The sequence below is a fragment of the Amblyomma mixtum genome, chromosome 7, assembly GCF_055824585.1.
Source record: "Amblyomma mixtum isolate Tamu chromosome 7, ASM5582458v1, whole genome shotgun sequence".
Taxonomy (NCBI): domain Eukaryota; kingdom Metazoa; phylum Arthropoda; class Arachnida; order Ixodida; family Ixodidae; genus Amblyomma; species Amblyomma mixtum.
The window spans coordinates 12,244,693-12,260,799 of NC_143018.1; the positions used below are offsets into that span (position 1 = coordinate 12,244,693).

Here is a 16,107-nt window from a genome sequence, read left to right on the forward strand (position 1 = left end):
CGGGAGAGTTACATGGGAATGCAGATTTGCCAGCTGCTGAACTCGAAGATCTGTCTCTTACCTTTTGTGATGGCCCGAGATGAAAGCTATACTTTTGCACCAGCTTCGCTATCGTGAATTTCAGGTACAGCACGGCGATCTTCATGCCAAGGCAGTTGCGCGGTCCAATGCCGAACGCCAAGTAGGCCCTCTTGTTCAGCTTGTCCTCGTTCTCAGGAGAGAACCTAGCGTTTGAACGAACAGAGTAGTTATTCCCAAAGCGGCAGTCGCCCTCTTGTAGTTTTTTCGTAAATCACATTCTTATAAGGAAAAAAAAAAACGCTGCATTTCAGACCGTAGTCTTGTCGGTAAGCGACGCCGAGCCTGTTGTACCCAAAAGTAATCCACTCAACGCTAAATACCAGTGTAACCTGATGTGCAAAAGCTGACATTCACAAGTTTCACGACAAGAAATATCAATATCTAGGGAGTTATAACGAAGTTATGCCAGCACTTTGGCGGCGAGAACAATCGCCTGGCTGTTATCGGTATTCAAGAGTTGCCTGGATGATGTCGCCGCACGACAGAGGTCGTCAGTGTGGCACCCTAAACTGGCCAAGGTAGTGACGATGCTCAGTGCGTGCCATTGTTGAGTATCGAAAGGTTGCTGTCTCACCTCTCTGGATTGAATTCCAGAGGCTCAGGCCAGAAGCGTGCGTCCCTCATTATCTGGTATAGCGGCACCATGAAGCATGTCCCAGCTTTGAACTTTAGTTCCTTGTACTCGAAGTCTTGTTCGGCCGTCCTGGTGACAAACCTGAAAAGAGCCACAGAGCACCCATGATTGGCAAGCTGGCGTAAAGAATGCACCCTTCCTCGTTCTGATTTGCAATGCTGCGTTTTGTTAGCAGATAGCATTAACATGAAGAACTAAAATTTATCGCACAGGCAACTGACAGAACACGAGTCGATCCACAAATAATGCCATATACTCACTTTCTGGGTAGTTACAAAAGACAGTCATTGCGGCGACACTTGCTCGCTGAGCGCATAAAGAGCTAAGCACGTTTTCTACGTACAGTCGCGATCATCGGTTGTCCTATGTTGTCTGAACAAGAGCCGCCATGCTCCGCTAAACATCTGTATTCACGTTAGTGACGCTCCTCTTTACACTGCTTGTGACGTCGTCATTATACTGTTTTTCCTGCAGGCTATCTCCGATCGCCCGAGATAGGAGCAAAAAATCAGGTGTCAAATCCGGAGTGTTTGCTGGGTCTGTTGGGACACTCTACGCTTTTAGAAGTGGACAATTGCTGGGAATGCCTTTCGATTGATTATAGGCTTGTCCCATATTTCCCTCGTTTGATGAGAATCGCCTCGCTGCTACCCAGAGTGTAGCACCCACCCATTTGAATACCGCTGGGCTAAAGTAATTGCTTTTACAAAAATATACCGGGTGCTTCACCTAGGATGCCACCATGCGACGCAGGCCAGACAAGAATGTTGGAGAAGCAGCGGGTTAGGTCGAAACGCCATGAGCTGACGCCGCAGCACAGCGACAGACTTGATTCCAAATGCCGGACGTGCTTCCAACTGTTGCCGCCTCGACCAACAGCGTCTCGGGGGGTCTTTTACGTGGGTGAGGGTGTGGCACCATGGCGCCACCCTCGGCGACGGCGCGGAAGCCGTTGTACCGCGCAGCGCCCTTCTCACCATGGAGGAAAAAAACAAACTTTTTTTTTCCTCCATGATTCTCACCTGGACCAGCCCTCTCTCAACGGCCCCTGACAGCCAACTCGTCTCGTTAAAACTCGTTCGGTGCCCGGATGGTTCTGTTTCGGCTCCCGGATGACTGGAAATCTGTGCCCGGATGTTGGCTCCCGGTTTTGGCTCGACGTTACCTCAAGGTCGCCGACAACGGGAGGTAAAAGCCTTTCATGCTTAATATCGGCCGGCTTTTGAGAACCTGTACGAGGCATGAACGCTGGATGGCAGTTAATCCGCATAGTGCACTCATTTTATAGCTGTCTTCAAAACAGTTTCAAGAGCCCTTTAATGTCAGGGGATTTGTTCAGGTATCGCTGGTGATGCTCGTCTTTCGTGTTCCGGAAGGAAAAATTAAGGGTCGAAAAAGGGCTCCGCTCGGAAAGCACTCAATGTTTCTGTCAAGTGGCTACCGCACGCAGACATGCCCGCAATTAATTGCAGTTTAAGAGCGTACTTTGTTGGGCTAGTCGGTCAATCATGGTAAATACAAGGGGGGGTACTGCGCACAAAAAGACACGGACAAGAAGGTAACACAACAAGCGCAGACTCGCGACTGTCGCGAGTCTGCGCTTGTTGTGTTACCTTCTTGTCCGTGTCTTTTTGTGCGCAGTACCCCCCCTTGTATTTACTAATTGCAGACTTGAACAAAAGGTCACGTGCCAACTTCTTGAGAAAAGGGGATGACGTACGATAAACAACTGCAAATTGCTCCGCGCATGCAGAGCAGTGGCTGGCACACTCACGTGAGACCCGGAGGATACAGGCGTAGAGTCTCGTTCATGACTTGCTCCAGATAATTCAGCTTCTTCATCACAGTCTCGTAATCCAGCGTTCCCTAAACGAGGGATTCTTTATTACACAGTGTCCCGCGCTGACAATGGCGACGCCTAATACAACGGTGTGCGGCCCCGCTTTTAGAACGCTAACAGATGCCTCATAACACTCGTTGTGCCTGCACCAAACTTCACCACTTAACGCCGTGGAAGCAGTGCGGATAGCGTATACGCAAACGCAAATCGCTACATGACGTCTAGCCTATACTTACTGGAGCTCTAGTGAACGGTAAGCTCTGAAATATGGTGTGCAAAACGAAATGTCAGTCATCCTAAATTGCGGTATGTAAAAACGAAGGATACTTGCTTCGTTATGGCGGTCGGCTGCAGTTCATTTATGTCCCCCTCAGATCCAACCTACTTTTTATTTCTGTGCACAATACTGGATAACAGCACAGGCGACGCCAGGCACTAAATGGAGAATGTTAGCTGTAATTCCTTCGCTGCCCTTTGGCGGTAGTGCGGCTCTTATTGCTTCACCTGCGGCAATGGTACACCACTGTGGCATTCGCACCACGCGCGCTCTCGGTAGGAGAGCTATGATTGTCTTTAAATTCGTGGGAACTCAATCACAGACAGGCACGTAAGCAGAAACCGTTATCTTGCTTCCTTACCTGTTCGCGTACAGCCTCTCTGACTTCTTCGCGCACCTTCTCTTGCACATCCGGATGCTGGGCGAGTGTAAAGGTTACGTAACTCAGTGACGTTGCCATTGTCTCAAACCTGCGTTAGAAAGGGCCTTCTTCATAGAGCGCACTATTTAGGCATTAAAACATATTGCATATTGGTGATTCATAAATGCTTTGTTTGTAAACATCTGCAGATTGTGATTCGCAGTCAGTCGCCAATCGTGGCTGTATAGTTTTCTAGTGCGTAGTGAAGTCATTATAATTATCTTTATTTTCATCGTAACATTTAAACATTAGAGAAACGCTTTCCGGACCAATAGTCAAAGGCTAGTGACATGGAAACAAACGCTCAAGTGGACAATTCGGGTGTCTTTACTGAGTGAAACAGTAACGGAGTGAAAAGGAAGGTACAAGACACGGACACGAGCCAAGAGCAACAAACGGAGGAGTTTTGTTACAGAAGAACGGTAAGTATCGAAAAGGAGAAAATAATAAGAACGGAAAAAATAATGCAATTCGACAGGAAGAAAATTCCTTCGTCAGTCCATGTTACGAATGGTGCACTACCACAGTTGTACCTTTTCTTGTCCAACAAGGTGCGTTCCGTAGATTATAAGCTTTTTTCTTTTGTTAAATGCGCCGCTCAGGGATATGGTGACATTGTCCATTAAGCTGCTGCACTAAGACGCTGACAGCATACGCATTTCTTGAATGGCCACTTGAATCAGGTCATAGTGTGACCGCGGTCAGATGTAAGCATGTGGAATGTGGAACTCAGCTGCTTTTTCACGAGAACGAGGCAGCTAATTGATAAAGGCGGACTTCAGTTTGTCCTCAGTGCCTTTTCAGCATAAGCCGTGCGAGTGAGGAAGGGTTCGCTGAGCGCAGTTGTTTTCTTGGCGCGTCTTACCCAGCGAGACAGAGCGTTCCGGCAGAGGTCATCACTTCGTCCATGGTTAACGACCTCGACTTGGAGATTCCTTGCGGGAAAGAAGGAACAGAGACCAATAGGTGAATTTGGTGCACGAAGCGAGCTAAAAATGGCGACCACTAACACTCCTCCGCAAGCCACCGAGAAAACTAATATGCAAAAGAGCGCCTCCTTCCGACGACGACGCCTCTCTATAGCTTAGAAAGACAGAAAGCAGGGCAAGTTGGTTACCATCTAATTATACAGAAGACAAGGCACAAAACGAAGAAAAGACGACACGAGCGGCCCACTGGTCGCAGAAGAGCTACAAAAGTCAGACACAATTCAGGCGCAGTGCGAAATTAGCACGTATTCCGCTAACACTTGCGGCGTTTCTCGTTGCTCGCATGTAACTCGTGCGCAGCTATGCGAATTTTGTGAATCCGTGCTTCTAGCATCCGCCGTGCATCCAACAGGTGCAGAGTTCGATTTCCAGTAAACCCAGATGCCTGCCGGGTTTCCTGAAAGGGCGTAATCTTTTGCATAGTCCTGTTTTTTGGGGGGCTCGAGCGCGTGCAGACCCAAACACGTTGGTCGGAGCGCTTTTTGACCAGGCTTCCCTTGAAGTCATTTAAATGCAATCATCATCATCACTCAGCGCTTCTTGCAGTATGCCCTAGATCTATGGGGTCTGTTTCTTTTTGGGCGATGGCGGTGGTGGGACAGCATGCAGATGCGCCCCCTACGTGTGTAAAATACAACAAGAACGAGCAAATATCACAACAATGGAATCGTAAGTCAACTTCGGTGTTTGTTTTCAGTGAGTCACTGTGGTTGGTGGCCTTTAATTACTGTTAATTATTTTGCATGCAGGTAGTCCGTTTAAAATTTCGAAGCTGAAACAGATTCAGAATCAGAAGTAGTTTTCGCATTACATCTATGCATACAACAGCCAACCGGTGTACTATCAGTAGTGACAAGATGGATGAGGGAATTACGGAAACGTAATCGGAAGCCAATAGGCTATTGGGAGGAGTGGTAGGGTTCAGAAATTCGCGGTCAGAGATTGGATGCCGCGAATTGATTGGAGATCATGGCAATTCTGACATGCAAATTGCCTAATAATAAAAGTTCATTCATTGACAAAAATGGCACATAGAAGCAAGCCACACGCAGGCATTGCAGAATAAGGTTCCTAAGTACACTGCTGCTACTGGTTGCAGCCGTGGAGTTGGTTGCAGCTGGTTTAAACTAGCTGCAAAGCCAACAGCTTTGAAGCTGGTGGCTCAAACGCGCCGGTCAAGAAAAAGCGCGACTCACCGTTCTCCTCGTGATTCGACCCATTGGTGGTTCCGCGCTCCACATATTTCGCCTCAAGCAGGTGCTGAAGAATGTCTGGCTTTCGGAACTGTGTAAGAAACAAACAAAGAAAGGGACATAACTTTTCTGAATCAGAAGCTCAGTCGTACATGTTCCTCAGTTCAAAGCCTTCTCAAAAGTTCCCATGCCGCTGGGTTTGCATCAGGACCCTACAGTACAGCTCGTTTAGCGTACCCATGTAGTCCTCATGGACTGCGCAGTGTGTGGAGAAGGTCCAGTGTTACTTCTTCACACAACTTCAGAGGTACTGCTAGTTTCCATCTACGCAGGAAAACAGCGAGCACAGTGGCCTGTGAACTCTTTTTAACACGATGGCACATCTTAGGAGCGCTACTTGCCGCTTTTGTTTCTTATTCACCCTAAAAACCATTTACGAGCTCAAGCTGTAGTCAGAACCGGTTTATCCCGTTGTTTATTTATTTATTTATACAAGTACCTGCAGCGCCTCAGGGGCATTATTGCAGAGGGGCACAATCAGAGGAAAATGAACATGTGACAAAAACTTAAAACAGGTAAACACAGTTGGTAAAAGCAAGAAAGTAACAAAATGCGTAACAACGATAAGTCATGTCGACGGCAAACGGTCTTCAGGGCACCGGGGTGAAAAATTCAGGGCACTGCGGTGGAAAATGGCTAGTTTGAATGATGCTCTTTTGGCCTTCCTGCCAAAGCTTTATGGGCAACGAGAGCGAGAGAAATTAGGAGGACATCATGCAGCCTATGTATAGTGTCGAAAAATGACCGGCGGAGTACATATGTTCGCACCAAAGCATTGGCTGCATTTTGCAGTATTAGCCGACGCGTCCTGGCCGCAAGGAAATACACTGGTGCGGTTCAACATTTGATGCCACCGTAACGAATCATTACAAATTCTTCTCTTTCGCAGACTCGTGGATTACGTTTGTCTTGTTTACGAATAGCCAAGCAGCACTTATCACCTGTATAGTATACGATTATAATAAACTGGTAATGTAATAAAGAGAGCAGTTGGAAATCACAGACTATGGCCAGTACAGCACTTTATTACTCTGGTAACCAATCCCAGGATTAAATTTAATCTATGTTGCAATATTTTCTCTATTAAGCAAGTGAGCAGCATCAAATAATTTCTGTTAAACTTATGTCCAGTTATTAAATTTTAGTCAGTGTTAGATGGAAAGCTTTTGCGGCAAGCTCTGTGTTTGTCACAGGAAAAAAGTGCGTGTGATAGTCATGAATGTGGGCTTAGCTTACGGCCAAAGTGATTCGTGTCAGTATATACGGACAAATACACTTTGCAGATGCGAGAGAAGATTGTAGTGCCAACACTCGAACCTGAACGTCAGTATGCGGCCTGAGTCTAGGACGCTTTTGCCGATCCTGTTAGCGGTCGAAAAAAGTGGTCGGCAGAAATTCGCTTATTTTTTGCTTTTCCTTGTTTTTTCACCGAGGCTCACTTCGAAATTTCTATCTATGTTTGATAAACATCAATCGCTTTAGCCTTAAGTTCAGTTTGATGCCTAATTCATTTGATAGCATGTTGAAAACTTAGCTGGCGCTAAGTAACAAAATGTAACGGTTTTTCCCCACTATCTCCTGTCTCTCTGGCTGTTCATGCAGAATGTCTCAGTATAGCGAGATGTCAACGCCGACATGATTAACATCTTTGAAGTCCTATAGATTCAAACATAAGAAAGGTAGCGTGAATTAGACGATGGAGACGATGGAGGATTCGTAGCTGAAAAGCACAGAAGCGTTGTCGAGAGCGTGCTGAGAACCATGTTGCCATAGCCTAAAAGTTACTGGAATTCATAGCTTAAAGGAGGCTAAGTTCAAAGTCAGCCCTTATTTGGGAAAAAAACAAAGGCTGCAAAAAATGGTTAAAAGAAAACAATGAACCCTCGTGGCGCCCCCTAGTACTCCGATTCAAAAAGGACGCTCCTTCTGTCCGTCCATCTCTCCATCAAATCCATTCATTCGTCCATAAAATTCATCGTCCCATCCATCCGTTCGTGTGTCCGTCTGTCATTAGACAGTATGAGATGAGTGGTATGCGGACAATTAGTGGTATGCGGACAGGTAACTGATACCACTATCAGTTCTTGACAAGGTCCTCACAAGGATGCCCCACAAGGTCCTCGCGCAGGGGTTCGGAATCTCACGCGAGTATAAAATCCTAGAAGTCTCGACGTACCGAAGGGTCCTTGCTTCTTGTTTCGATCCTCTTCAGTAGCTCTTTTTTCCTGGAATGGAAGCGTGCAGGTAAGAGCGAAAGGCAGCTCAGCGGCTTCATGAACTGCCCCAAACTGCCGACGCACTCTGGAAAGAAGAAAGAAACTATGAGACTTTTTATAGAGCGGAAAGCAGAAAGCTACGCAGATTTCTCAACTTACTGGAAAAGAAATAAAAAAAAACAACTGAACGACTCGAGTCAGTAGAGATTTTCGATTAGCTGTGAAAGCTCGGTAAAGCACATAGCGTTTCTTTTGTGACCATACGGTTGCTGCACGCTGTACGGTTTTTACACCTAAAGCGCAAGGGCAGGCGTTTCAACAGGGGCAGTGTTATGTAAACATTATTTAGTTTTCATTGCATTTTGCCGTGAGGAACTTGATGACGAAATAAACTGGAGGCGGGGAAGCAAACGGCCAACCACAGGCACGGACGGGCAGGTCGCGGCGCCGCCACTAGGCTGCTACCATGTCCGGTCCGGCCGAGAGGCAGATACCCTGTTCGGCCAACGCGTCTTACGACCGCCTCCCAATTTCCTTCCAGACTCGGGATTAAAGGCGATAAAACTCGACCGGCGTGTCAAAAGTGTCGTCGTTCTCCGCTATTCGTTGGCGTCGCCACAGGCACACCATCCCTTACAAAAAAAGTTTCAGACAGTCTATAGATTGTCTATAGACTTATGTTTATAAAAGTCTTATGTCTATAAAGTCTCTAGACTGTCTATAGACTAATCCTAGACAACAGTCTATAGACCATACAAGTGCCATAGACAGTCTATAGACAATCTATAGATTTATGGCCATAAACTTTTAGTTGATTTTTGTCTATAGACAGTCAATAGACTATGAATAGACAAAAAGCACTATCTATAGGAAGTCAATAGAGTCAGTAAGAAGTCTATAGACTATCTATAGACCATTTTTATAAGGGGAGCGTGGCATGGGCGTGACCAGCGTTTATACGTGTGCGACGAGTTTCTGCCCGTGTCATCGTGAGGTCATGTCCCACAGCCTACTTCGGCCGGGAGCAGCGAACAATGGCAGAGGAGCAGACGAAAGTACTCACGTCCCACCATGTGGAGGGCGCCGGTCATTCCATTGCAAGCGGTGCGTTTGGCGAGGCTGAGCACCGGGTGGTCAGGGTGCTCTTGAAATCGCTCCGGTGTCCCAAAGCAGCGCCTGCCGGTCAGGTCCATGGCGAAGGGCTCGTACGCGTGCATCATGTGTACTTCTTCGCCCGTGTCGGCGTACTGCTCCAGCGAGCGCAGGAAAATGTTGACGTCTTCTTCGAGAGCTGGCATCATCTGCGCGCCGTGGAACGGGAAGGGAATGGTGTATTGGTCAGGAACGTGTTTCAGGCATGACTTCGCAAGAAGTTCTCGACGAGTAGCCCTGAATCGAGGCCTTTTAGTCCTGCATTGCCCCATGTATCAGCGCTGACAAAGATCGCAAAAACTGAGTTTTCATTTCTAATCGCGCGACTACACGAACCGTTAACATACGTGAACGAAGCTATCCTTCGCAAACATTTTTCAAAGGGCAAAGTGTCAGCTTCCAGACATGCAAGAGGTCTACTGAAAAATAACTGACAGAAAATGCTAACCTTAACTCCGAAACGGCCAAAAAACTCTGTGGTCGTAACAGTTACAGGTGATGTAGCAACTTCGTATTTTGCCCGCATTTGCGCGTGGTTTTAGCGTCTTTAAAATATAAGGAATTATCAAAATGAGCTAAATTTACTATTCTCTAATTTTTCGCTTAATGAATGTTTGTTTTTAAAATTATTCTAATGACGGTGCCATCAGTAATGGCATCCTGGTTGTTCTTTATATTGCAATGTTACAGTAATTCCTTGTGACGTCTTCACTAGTTCTGAGCATGATAAATGTTGTCTAGCTTAAATGCACGTCTCCATAGATTAATACGCCTCATAATATTAAAAGCGACACTGGGGTGTCTAAGTGGATTCTGAGCACTGATACCGTCTGTGAACGTAATAGTGGTAATTAGTAGCTTTGTTCCTCTTTCGGCCGCTTTCATATACGAGGTCTGTTAGACTTCGCTTTGTCTACACGACTCTCTGCCCACAGTGACGGGATTTGAAGGCGCAGGCTCCTTTCCCAAGCAATGTAGCCCTAGTAAGCCGAGCACCAGGCCGGGCCATAGCTTGTACCCATTTTGAGAAAACCGGTGGGTACCCGGCCGGTGGCGGGAGTCGAACCCATCACCTCCCGAAGCCGAGGCGGGCGCTCTGCCACGAGGCCACGGCCACGGCATAATGTTCTTCCTTGTCTGAAATCGCGCTCCTTCCAATTGCCTTTTGATTTTGGGAACCAGCCAGAAATCGCAGGGGCCATATCAGGACAGTAAGGAGTCTGTTGAACTACAGGAGTCTGGTTTTTCACCAAAAATTCTGATTCGAGTGCGAGGAATGTGCAGGAGCATTGGCGTGATGGGTGCGCCAATTTCCTGTTGACCTCAGCTCCGGGTTCTTGCGCCGCACAGCATCGCGTAGGTGACGGAGGACATCCCTGTAGTACTCTTTGGTCATTGTTTGACCCTGTGGAGTGCGTACTCGTGGTCTGCCACACAGAGGGTGTCAAAGAAAGCAGTCAGCATCACTTTCACATTTCTGCGCAATTGGCGGGCCTTCTTAAGTCTTGGTGACGTGGAATGCTTCCACTCTGGCGACTGGGATCTGGTTTCCGGGTCGTACCTGTACACCCAAGACTCGTCACTAGTGATTATGATGTTGATGAAGTCGGGGTCACTGTTTGCGGAATCCAGCATGTCCTGTGAGACTTCAACACGAAGCTGCTTTTGCTCCACCGTGAGCAGCTTCGGCACTAATTTCGCCGCAACTCTCTCCATGGCCAAATCTCGGTGATAAATGAATGTGCGGAGAAATTGCTCATGTCCACCTCTTCCTCAATTTCTCGGATAGTCACGCGACAGTCCCGCATCACCATAGCGTTCAGTTCGGCAATGACCTGGTCATTTTGGCATGTTGATGGCCGATTGGAGCGTGGCTCGTTCTCCACCGATGTGCGGCCATCCTTAAAACAATTGTAACACTGCTTAAACTGTGTGCTGCTCATAGCATCTTCACCGAAAGCCGTCTGAATATTTAGAATGGTTTCCACTCGGCTGTCGCCAAGTTTATGGCAAAATTTGTAGCAGTAGCGCTGCTCCTTTCACTCCGCCATTTTCCTTGCAATAAAGCACTGCACACTGCCGAGAGCACTGCACACTGCCTCACTCAAACGCTGCTTCCCAGCGACTGACGCTATCGGCAGGCGGGAAAAAATTCATGCATGCGCATGAAGGTTCAAGGTCGCAGCAGTAGCGCTGCTCCTTTCACTCCGCCATTTTCCTTGCAATAAAGCACTGCACACTGCCGAGAGCACTGCACACTGCCTCACTCAAACGCTGCTTCCCAGCGACTGACGCTATCGGCAGGCGGGAAAAAATTCATGCATGCGCATGAAGGTTCAAGGTCGCCTGATGCAAGCGCGCTTGTCTCATATCCATCAGGTGTTCGCAAAAAAAAAAAATAAAGTCGGATACTTTTCCAACAGACCTCGTATTGTATTGCCAGCTTCGTCGTCTTCGTCACAATATGATAGGAAAATTGGCACTTAAAAAACTGCAACTTGTTATTCGTGAGAAAAAAGAAATGAACCTAGGGTAGGCATTACGGATAGCAACAGATTTTTAAAGTCAAGTCATCGATCTCACCCTGACCGCCACCGAGTCCCAAGTGATTTCGGCCGACTGTTAGGGGAATGAAAGGGGGTTTAGGCTAAAGCCTTCTTCCTCGCCATTTATGGCGGGTACGAATAAAAGTTTTCTCTCTCTCTCTCTCTCTCTCTCGCTGCGACTTCCTTTCCATTCCTTGACACTGCAACAGCGCAGGCAGACACTATGTACTCCTTACAATGCGCGACTCAGGTGAATGCATGCTCACCTGCTTAAGTTTGGCTGGAGAAAGGACAGTGGCCACACAGCTTCGGATGTTCTTCCAGTAGGGAGCAGGAACATGCAGTACTGATCTTCCCAGGAATGGATGCTGCTGCATTGTTGCCATCGTTATCTGCATGCAGACGGGAGGTAGTTAACCCACAGAAACACATTAGAACATGGGAGGTGCATCTGCAGAGTCCGCGGCATGAGTGAAATTCAACACTAAGGGCAGCATCAGTTACGTCAAAGGGTTATAGTGTTCCATTACACGCAGTAATCTGGTGATAAGTGCCAGTTTATATAGAACTCTAACCCTGCAACATCCGGGATCGACATAGACAACTGTGTGGAGGAGGGCATGAAAATTCCCTTCGCAAGACCGGAACTTCTAGTATGTGGCCATTCGTGGTACACAGACCTTAGGAAGTAAATGCACCAACTGAATTTGTGATGATATTAAAATTTCTAGATTATTAGCTGCATTTGGATTAGTGCTCTCTTTGTTACCGTAAAGGGGGAAGTCCCATGCTTTTGCGGCCGCCAGTTTTCACAGTGTTTGAGCGATCGCTGTAGTCCTTCCGCTTACGACGGAAAATTAAATTTTAACTCATTAAAAATAGATGTATTTATGTTTCAATGGTACATGTTGTTAACAGTAAGTATTGTTGGTACCAGTGCAGCAGGGAAGAAATGTAGTACAGTAAATCAATACTTTTGTTCGAATTGCCTGCTTGCATCAAGTTTTTGAAAAAAAAAAAAAAAACTGCTGCAGCCAAAAAAAGGGCGGCTTCTGCAGCAGTTAAAGGAAATGATTGGGCGGTTTTTGGCTCCAGTGGATAATTGTTTAATGACCACAAAGGACAAAAATGACATATATAGTGTATAAATAGCCTCCAATCTAATTCGCAAAACAAATACATATTTGGCACATTTGTGAAACGTGCTTATTTCGTTGACTGTGCAAAGTTTCTTTGAACGGCATTCAGTAGCGCTTTCGTTTTCGTGGTTCAAAGTTAACCGTAACAGCCAAAACTCGACATCGGCTGTCCGGTGCTGTGCAGCCTGATCACCAGGTAAGCCGTACTATTTTCAAAAAAAAAAAATTTAATTTTATATTTCTTAATGGCTTTCTTGTGCTTCTGCGGGCATTACGGCAGAAATATGTCAATTCTGCCAACCGCATACAAAAATTAGCGCTTGGTACTGTTGACGACAGCGGATAAATTAGTGCTGCGCCTGAGTAGATATAAGGGGCGGGAGCTAGTACGAGCCATGGCTTCTCAGAAAAGGCATCAAGGCACGGTTCGCTCATCTTGCTGCAGCCCTTCCACGTCACCCAATCTTGGAGGCCATGTATGAGCATTATGAACACCGCCACACGAATGAACCCCGTCCGTAGCCCAGCCTTCATTCCCCGCGCACGCCAATCGCGGCAACATGCTGTGCGACTTTGGAGTACACCTTGTTTATGAAAAAGTAGGCTAAGAAAAATATGGCGTGTCTTGTTTGAATTTCGTGCCAATTATCTGAAAACTATGCTAGAACTTGAAGCTTATATTTAACTGATGTCTGATAATTTTGAAAGCGCACTATTTGAATTTTGAAAGCGTATCGAATAGGAGCAAATTAAAAAAAAATTCTAATATTCGCACATAACTATTAAGGTTTGGTTTGGTTTATGGTGGTTTAACGTCCCGAAGCGACTAAGGCTATGAGAGACGCCGTAGTGGAGGGCTCCGGAAATTTCGACCACCTGGGGTTCTTTAACGTGCACTGACATCGCACAGCACACGGGCATCTAGAATTTCTCCTCCATCGAAATTCAACCGCCGTGGCCGGGATCGAACCTGCGTCTTTCGGGTCAGCAGCCGAGCACCATAACCACTGATTGGAGCGTCTCCAGCCAAAGTGCTATTCGTAATCTTAACACTTCTTAAAACCTTAACTATGCATAATTATTCCTACCGCCACACATATATAGGGGACCGTTTTGGAGAACCGCAGAAAATAAGATCCAGTGTCATGGCCATGAAAAAAGAAGGTTCGCAAAACGGCGACTGGGTATCACTGTCAGATATTTCTTCCAGGCACTGTGAGCTTTATTAAGCTAAGAAATCTTAATAGAGAACGGGCTGCTGATAATTGTTTCTCAGCAAAAATTTCACCCAAGTGCAGTTTTTGTCAAAATGCCGCCTGACTACTGCAGAATTCCGATCTTATAGCATGTCTTCTATACTGCTAGCGTCGTTTCTGAACTGGCAGATTACGGAAACCTGTCCTTTTTACTCGTTTTGAGCTTGAGAACAATACAATCGACACAGCAGCCATTTCACATGGCTCAGCCATGTGTGGGCCACTATTCCTTGGCGAATTTGGTAGTTTTGGTCTCGACTGTAAAAGCTTCTTTTTTCTGTCACGGCATGTCCTTTACGCCCCTTTTTGGGCTTCCGGTACTTACGCCTCGATTCATGAAGTTCTTAAAGTTCCGCACGCACACTTGCTCTATCATGTCCAGGTCAGTGGTGACGACAAATGGCACGTCCCCGTTGTAGAAGCTGCGTGTGAAATCGTAGCCGTCAGTCAGAGATGCGAACTGCGAGGCAAGAAAAATTCCCTCTCGTGTCTCTACTGCAAGGGGCGAGGGAGCGGCAGCTGTGATCCATCTTCCTCTTTCCCTTATAAAAATGGTCTATAGACAGTCTACAGACTTCTTCTTGTTGACTCCATTGACTTCCTATAGACATTGCTTTTTGTCTATTCATAGTCTATTGACTGTCTACTATAGACATTGCTTTTTGTCTATTCATAGTCTATAGACTGTCTATAGACCAAAGTCTACTAAAAGTGTATGGCCATAAATCTATAGATTGTCTATAGACTATCTATGGCATTTGTATTGCCTATGGACTCTTCTCTAGGATTCGTCTATAGACACTCTATAGACTTTATAGACAGAAGTCTATAGACACTCTATAGACTGTCTAAAACTTTTTTTGTAAGGGTTACCCGCACCCTCTCTCAGGTACGCATGCGTGAAAAAATTTGTTTATTTATTTACTTAGTAATACTGTGTGCCTTCTTCAGGCTCATACAGGAGTGGGTCAAGTCACGCGTACATATATATAGCACAATACGAAGCAAAAACACAGACAAAAAAACACAAAACCACAGTGGAACAGGCAGCAGCAATCACTGTCAAGTAGTCTCATTTTCTTGGGCGAAAAAAACGTTCAGCTTTTTGGTAAAATACATCAGCATTTGCAGTGTGAACAAACTTACTCGGTGAGGCATTCCATGTTTCGATTGCCTTCGGTAAAAACGAGAACTTGAACGTGTTACAATGCGCCCAGTATAGCTTAATGCATTTAGTATGGTTACCTCGGACGGAGTGACGGTGAATTTTTTTTTAAGTAATCCTCCTTAACTATATTTAGTTCATTATGATAAAGGTTGAAAAGGAATTTCATTGCAGCCGTTTTGCCACGGCAAGACAAGATTGGAATTTGTGCACTGATGTGCTTGGTTTTTACGCTTTCATTGCGAGAGTACTTCGAATATGTAAACCGTAGTGCTTTGGAGTGAATTTTTTCTAGCTTTTCTATCAGGTACTCTTGATGAGGATCCCAGATTGTGTTCGCATATTCAAGTATAGGTCGGACTGACGATTTGTGGGCAGTTAGTTTTACGTGTGATGGAGCCATTGATAGTCGGCGACGAAGAAAACCGAATTGATTAAACGCGCTGCTGCATATGTTGTCGATATGTATGCTCCATTTCAGGCCTTAGGTTATGTGATCCCCAGGTACTTTGCTTTGTCTAAGTGTGGCATTGTAAGACCGGATAACGTGTAGTTGAAGGACAAAGGAATTTTTTTTCTTGTTATGTTCATACATGTCGTCTTCGAAATGTTAATTTGCAAGTCGCATGTTGCACACCAGTCGGAAATGTTTTGTAACGATGATTGTGCTGTGTTCCCTTCTTTCCTAAGTGCTGTGCCCCCTTCTTTCCTTTTCTGTGTGTGTTACCAGTGTAGTGTTCCGTCCTAACGGCCACTTGCCCCTCTTCGCGCGCTGTCGCCAAATGCTCCCCCCCCCCCCCCCCCCCCCCCCCCCCCCCCCCCCCCCCCCCCCCCTCCCTGAAAGTTACTAATCACAACAACACAGACGTTGATGGGGGCTTCTCCCGTCAACTGCTATGCCACGTGGACGTAGATATTAAGTACTTTTAACTCTGCTGGGCACGGTATGTGACTCTAGCAACCACTCTGATTCAATAAAAAGACTGACAAACTCCATCCATTCATCCGTACAATCTCGGCCCATGTGACCCCTTGTGCTCGGGTCCACTTGAAGAGCATTCTCTTCGGCCAGCCGGTGAACCAATGAGTTTTGGAGAAAATCCCACACATAGCTGTCGCTTTCAGTATCAAGCAACAA

At 46.3% G+C, this 16,107-nt stretch overlaps 1 protein-coding gene across 2 annotated transcripts in view; it reads right to left on the reverse strand.

Moving 5' to 3' along the window:
• LOC149335041 (cytochrome P450 3A14-like) overlaps positions 1–16,107 on the reverse strand; it is a 46,967-nt gene that overhangs the window by 1,199 nt on the left and 29,661 nt on the right. For both annotated transcript variants that reach the window (XM_089553727.1, XM_089553726.1), the window contains 10 exons: positions 14,130–14,226; positions 11,676–11,801; positions 8,775–9,012; positions 7,672–7,796; positions 5,439–5,526; positions 4,119–4,188; positions 3,194–3,302; positions 2,490–2,581; positions 656–796; positions 62–224 (listed from right to left, as the gene is read on the reverse strand). In XM_089553727.1, coding sequence (XP_089409853.1) covers positions 62–224; positions 656–796; positions 2,490–2,581; positions 3,194–3,302; positions 4,119–4,188; positions 5,439–5,526; positions 7,672–7,796; positions 8,775–9,012; positions 11,676–11,801; positions 14,130–14,226 — 1,249 coding nt within the window. The remainder of the gene's footprint in view (positions 1–61; positions 225–655; positions 797–2,489; positions 2,582–3,193; positions 3,303–4,118; positions 4,189–5,438; positions 5,527–7,671; positions 7,797–8,774; positions 9,013–11,675; positions 11,802–14,129; positions 14,227–16,107) is intronic.